The 6,000-nt window shown below is 48.3% G+C and overlaps 2 protein-coding genes and 1 long non-coding RNA gene across 3 annotated transcripts in view; all 3 read right to left on the minus strand.

Annotated features, from left to right (window-relative positions):
* Positions 1 to 118: 118 nt before the first annotated feature.
* On the minus strand, positions 119 to 797 carry LOC121839227. The gene is made up of 3 exons (XR_006078760.1): positions 778 to 797; positions 425 to 650; positions 119 to 221 (listed from the first exon to the last, which is right to left on the minus strand). It is a non-coding gene; the product is annotated as an uncharacterized LOC121839227 (long non-coding RNA).
* A 3,461-nt stretch (positions 798 to 4,258) lies between these two features.
* LOC121839203 (guanine nucleotide exchange factor DBS-like) lies at positions 4,259 to 4,837 on the minus strand. The gene is made up of 3 exons (XM_042296632.1): positions 4,631 to 4,837; positions 4,433 to 4,505; positions 4,259 to 4,334 (listed from the first exon to the last, which is right to left on the minus strand). The coding sequence occupies exons 1-3, from the start codon at positions 4,800 to 4,802 to the stop codon at positions 4,259 to 4,261; spliced, it is 321 nt and encodes a 106-aa protein (XP_042152566.1). The 5' UTR covers positions 4,803 to 4,837.
* A 552-nt stretch (positions 4,838 to 5,389) lies between these two features.
* LOC121839204 (guanine nucleotide exchange factor DBS-like) overlaps positions 5,390 to 6,000 on the minus strand; it is a 796-nt gene continuing 185 nt past the window's right edge. Inside the window, exons 2-3 of the mRNA XM_042296633.1 lie at positions 5,733 to 5,968; positions 5,390 to 5,609 (exon numbers count right to left, since the gene is read on the minus strand). Of these exons, the coding sequence (XP_042152567.1) occupies positions 5,439 to 5,609; positions 5,733 to 5,968 (407 nt within the window). The 3' untranslated portion in view covers positions 5,390 to 5,438. The remainder of the gene's footprint in view (positions 5,610 to 5,732; positions 5,969 to 6,000) is intronic.

The raw sequence follows: 6,000 nt of genomic DNA on the forward strand, positions 1-6,000 counted from the left end.
ACACCAGTTGTGTTCTGCGCATGTGATAAATACAATTTTGATTTGAACAGTAGTAGAGGGAAAAAGTGCACGTGTCGTTTGAACAGCCAACCACTGGGTGGCGCTGTAGCTGTGTCTCCAGGGCTTAGAGGGGGCGGGACTTTAGGGCTTGATGTCAGAGAAACTTGTGTAGGTTTCACTGCAGCTGGAGGAGGTGCTGAGGTTGCCAGTTACACTGCCCTCTGTAACACAACAAAACACACACAAGTTAGTTTACATTAGAGTCCACAGATACTTCTAAAACAAACCAAAATACAGACACACTCCTGTCACTTTTCAAAATAGCTATTTGGGTAGCAAGATACAGTTCCCTCTTGCACAAACCGAGAGAGAGAGAGACTGAAAGAGAAAGAGGCAGACAGACAGACATATGGAGCCAGTGTACCTGAGCTGCAGAGGGACTGCGAGGACTTGAACTCTGTGATGAGGGTGAGAAGGTTGGCTGCTGCTACCCAGCCATCTTTGTTGCTCCCCAAGTTTCTAACAAACCACTGTCCGTCACCTCCCTCTTTAATGAGCTGCACCATGTCTCCACTCTTTACTGACAGGTCCTGAGGCCCTCCTTTCTCCTTCTCATAGTCCGCCACCACTGTGAACCTGTCGCCGACAGCCTGGGTCACAGGGTAAAGGGCAAAGTTCATATGTTTGCGTCAGTGTGTCATGTTACCATGTGTGTTGCTAGGGAATAACAAGTAACTTTCATAACATGTTGTAGACATGTTGGCGACCATGACTCACCAGCTTCCTGCCTCCTCATCCTCAGGGTCAGAGTTCATGGGGTCCTCGGCGCTGGAGTACCCATCCTGCACTTCTGGCACGTCCATGGAGAAAGAGGCCTTGTTCCAACCTAGGGGGAAAGATAGAAGGAGAGTAATAGAATTCAGCAAACTCGATTTGATATCTAGATTAAGATTTCAGCAGTGGCACCAAAAATTCCAAGACACATCCAAGATAGATTGCAATTTAGAGAACGTTATTGTCATGGAATGTTTGATCCCAACATGGAGGATAGTTTTGTCAAACTAGAGAAAGGAGTGAAACTCAAGAGGAAAGGAAGAGTGGACACTAACACAATCATACACAAGACAAGGTGATATGTACAGTGATAGGTGACGTGTGTGGTGAGAACTGGATGCAAACACATCCATTGACAGAGTACACTGTAAATCCTCAAACAGAACCACAAGAACCAGATTAGAACCCAAAGAACATGATGGAATAACCAAGAAGAACAGACGTGGAGTCCTAGCATCCAGTGAGACCTAGATCAATGCATTGTGATCCGTCAGAAATGCAGACACACAGCAACCAACACGACAACACAAGCTACAGAGAGAGACACACAGTTTGCCTTCCAGCAAACAAACAACCCAAAACAGTATTTTCCGGCTGTGAATATCACACAGATATTCAACAGCAAATCTCAGAGAGAAGATTTGTCTGTGATTATGGAACAAGGCAGTGATTTGTGACTATGTGTTGGGGGTATTCTGTATGTGGAAGAAGCAGAGCAGGGTCCAGGCCAACCATACAGTGCAGCAGCGTGTTCCTCCCAGGCATGTTGTCACACTACCTCTCCTTTTGGCCTGTAAGAGACTAGAGGTGCTGAGCCACTTGGCCCTGCTCAGAGTGATGTGAGGAGTCTGACCAGGCTCTGAGGAGAAGAAGCAGTAGCAGTCAGCAACGTCGTCCAGATGAACGCTGTGTCTGCCACTCAGGTGGCTTTGAAGTACACAGGTGTAGGTTGACTCATCCATCAAACTGTCTTACAAAGGCCTTTGAGGCCAACAAGGCTTTCATAGATTTTTCACTTGTTTAAATCAAGACATTGTTGTATGCATCCTCTGTGTCAACGATCGTCAGATTTGAATGATCTTATCTGGGTCATCTCCATGTTGCAGTCCCTCGTTAGTCCAGTGTCTTTAGCTAGACAGTACCAATGCACTCAGCGGGCCCCGGTGGCTGAATGTCTCTTACATTGATCTACCACAATTCATTCCCTCTCCAGTTTACTCTGCTTGCATGATGGTCACACAGAGATATATTTTGGGATGATGGGGAGTTGACATGGTGCTGAGATGACTACAGTGAGGGAGGGTCAGGATGGATGGATGACTACAGTGAGGGAGGGTCAGGGTGGATGGATGACAACAGTGAGGGAGGGTCAGGGTGGATGGATGACAACAGTGAGGGAGGGTCAGGGTGGATGGATGACTACAGTGAGGGAGGGTCAGGGTGGATGGATGACTACAGTGAGGGAGGGTCAGGGTGGATGGATGACTACAGTGAGGGAGGGTCAAGGTGGATGGATGACTACAGTGAGGGAGGGTCAAGATGGATGGATGACTACAGTGAGGGAGGGTCAGGATGGCTGGATGACTACAGTGAGGCAGAGTCAGGATGGCTGGATGACTACAGTGAGGGTGGGTCAGGATGGCTGGATGTCTACAGTGACGGAGGCTCAGGATGGATGACTACAGTGAGGCAGGGTCAGGGTGGATGACTACAGTGAGGCAGAGGCAGGATGGCTGGATGACTACAGTGAGGGAGGGTCAGGATGGCTGGATGACTACAGTGACAGAGGCTCAGGATGGATGACTACAGTGAGGCAGGGTCAGGATGGATGACTACAGTGAGGCAGAGTCAGGATGGCTGGATGACTACAGTGAGACAGGGTCAGGATGGCTGGATGACTGCAGTGGAGGATGGTCAGGATGGCTGGATGACTGCAGTGGAGGATGGTCAGGATGGCTGGATGACTACAGTGAGGGAGGGTCAGGATGGCTGGATGACTACAGTGAGGCAGGGTCAGGATGGATGGATGACTACATTGAGGCAGGGTTAGGATGGATGACTACTGTGAGGGAGGGTCAGGATGGATGGATGACTACAGTGAGGCGGGGTCAGGATGGCTGAATGACTACAGTGAGGCGGGGTCAGGATGGCTGGATGACTACAGTGAGGCAGGGTCAGGATGGCTGGATGACTACAGTGAGGCAGGGTCAGGATGGCTGGATGACTACAGTGAGGCAGGGTCAGAATGGATGGATAACTACAGTGAGGCAGGGTCAGAATGGATGGATGACTACAGTGAGGCAGGGTCAGAATGGATTGATGACTACAGTGAGGCAGGTTCAGGATGGATGACTAGTGTGAGGGAGGGTCAGGATGGATGACTACTGTGAGGGAGGGTCAGGATGGATGGATGACTACTGTGAGGGAGGGTCAGGATGGATGACTACACTACAGAGTCAATCACAGGTATGACATGGATTAGATAGAATACCTTTACACCCAAAGGAGTTGGGTCACTCTTAATCTGGTGGCTTTTTGGCCTTATGGTCAGGGCTAAGGGGGATCCTGTTGGCGAAGAAGAGAGACAGAAGAGAAGGAAACAGAGAGAAATGATAAAAGAGCAATAGAAAACAGCCGTGAGAGAGGAAGAGCTTCCTGAAACTGACTAGAATAATTAGCTACTTGCTAATACTATTGGAGACATCTAAATAATGAGGCTGGGGGACAGGCCCTACTAAAACAGACACTCATTCTAATATTTGATGTATTAACCACAAACTATACTGTAGGATACCTGGTTGAGAGAATACCATTGGTAATGTTAGACTTTTACCAGCAGGGTGAAGAAATTCTGCAAAGGAAAGCAAGCCAAAATATCAGTCTTCAAAAGCCCTGATGCAGTCGACTACTGGGAAAGGATGTGTCCTGTCTAAAATCATATTAGGGGTAGGTGAAGAGAGCTTGGGGTTGACTTCAAAATGGAGAACATATCTTTGCCATATATGATGAGGACAACATGGGGGATGCCTCCAGGACACTAGTGTTACCTTTCTGACTCTTCAGATTGCTGAAGCCTTGAAGGGTAAAACGCGTTTTAGCTACTGATGCCCTGTCAGTGGTGGGACTGGTGACGGTCTCCTCTACAACCATGGTAGAGAAAGAGGGACAGGAAGGAGAGACAGAGTAAAGTGGTTTGAAGAGGAAAAGAAGAGAAAGAAAGCTCAGATTAAAGGAGGAACAAGGAAGGAGGAAGTAGGAAGTAGGAAAAGATTCAAGGACGGCTTGGGTACCTAACCAGACGAGGGGGTCACTAAACGGCAACAGAAGTTTGCTTTCCTTGTCATGAGCATTTGATAGAAGTAAAAACATTTTCTTTAATCAACTAAATAGGGCAACTCACCTTTGTGTTTTGGGGAGGAGGGAGTTAAGGGTCAGAGATGACAGCATCTGTCTTCTTCTCTTCTCCCTTCTTCACGCTCTTCTGACAGTTCCTAAATGGACTAAGAGGGAGAAACAAACAGGTGAAAGAGAAGAACCAACCATGTTGATTCCTTCTCTGTAACTGGCTCTAGCCATGGTTCTCTTTGTAAAATCTGACCTGAGACAGATAGGTGGGCTGTTGCTGGTTGGACTGGGAGACATTGTGTCTGACGCCTTCTTTTGACTAGATTCTGGAACAAATCATCACAGTTACTAACAGAACACAGACACAACAACAAAGAATTTAGCATCCAGATGTCTATCAACTCTGGAATGTGTGTGCGTGTGTCTGTAATGCCGCAGATCCCTATCTTACCCCTGCAAGCCTTCAGCTGGCCTGTCAGAACCTTCCTGATCTCGTTCAACCAAGATGTTTTGATCTCAGGTGTCGCAGCCTGGACGATAAACACCTCCTCTCTGGAATTACACCAGATCTCAAACTTCTTGTTGTCACCCTTGGCGCTCTCCGTGATGCCCACCGCACTCATCTGTTAGAGAGAACCGAAGAATATTACATTTCTATATCACTGTTGAACTCATAACTACTAAAGATCCAAGTAAAAATCCAAGGAGAGCCGGACAGACAGCCAGCCAGACAGACTGGCAGAAAGTCAGTCAGGACATTGAGGAAGTGTTTGAAGCTGTACGAGGGGCTTTCTCGTAACCCTCCCCCAGACAGTGAGCCAGCCAGCCAGACATAACCAAACTCACGTTGAGGAGTGTTTAAAGCTGTAGGACGGGGCTTTCTCGTAGCCCTCCCGCTCTCCTCCGTCTCTTACAGAAGAGCAGGGCTTTTTCATGCAGGAACAGGTGTCTCTGCATGGGCTTGAAAGCGGGCCAGGTCCTTGACCTTAGCGTGACCTTTCTTGTGTTCCGTCCACCGCTGAACGGCCCCCTGCATCAACCCAGCCTGCCCAACTCCGTCCAGGCTCCTGGGGATCAATAAATTAACACAATCAATCACAAGTAGGAAAGATAACTGGGCGCTGTCTGTGGTACAGAAGATGTTACACAGTTGGGTAACTTTCCTCTCCACCCTAAAGCACGAGGAGAATAGTTGTGTCGTGGTTAGCTGACCTCATATCCTGTGATGGCGATGAGGTGCATGGAGTCGTTGACGGCCTTCAGGATCCCCAGGATGGAGGACAGCGCCTCCTGCAGGTCCTCTGAACCTCACAGCCCTTACTGTACTTCAGTAACTCCTTCAGTATCAGCTGGTATTTGGTTATCCTCTGGACTGGCTTGAGGAGGTACGAGTCCAACCCCAGTTTGTGTTCCAACTTTCTCTGGCACTCCTTCAGAAAACAAACAATCACACATCAATACAATTTTTATTTTTTTATAAGCTTACAGTATACTGAGCTTGAGGATCCTATCCAAGATACACTGAGGGCCCTGAAAGAAAGGTGAAAGGTTACCTGGAAGAAGGCGCAGTCGGAGCACTGTCTCCACAAGCTCTCGGATCGAGGTTTGTTCTGACAGTACTTCTCATAGATCTGCAGGTCGCCCATCCTCTCCAGGAAACAGCGTCCCACCAGCTCAGGGACGTCTGTGTAGGTCTCCAGCTCCCTGAGGAATGTCCTGATGAGAGACACAGACAGACAGACAGCGGGACACAGGTTAGTACTACCAAGGTTGGGAAGCAGTGGGGGGACTTGAGGTAATGTTAACCAAATGAAATATTGT

This window comes from Oncorhynchus tshawytscha, linkage group LG14, assembly GCF_018296145.1.
Source record: "Oncorhynchus tshawytscha isolate Ot180627B linkage group LG14, Otsh_v2.0, whole genome shotgun sequence".
Classification (NCBI taxonomy): Eukaryota; Metazoa; Chordata; class Actinopteri; order Salmoniformes; family Salmonidae; genus Oncorhynchus; species Oncorhynchus tshawytscha.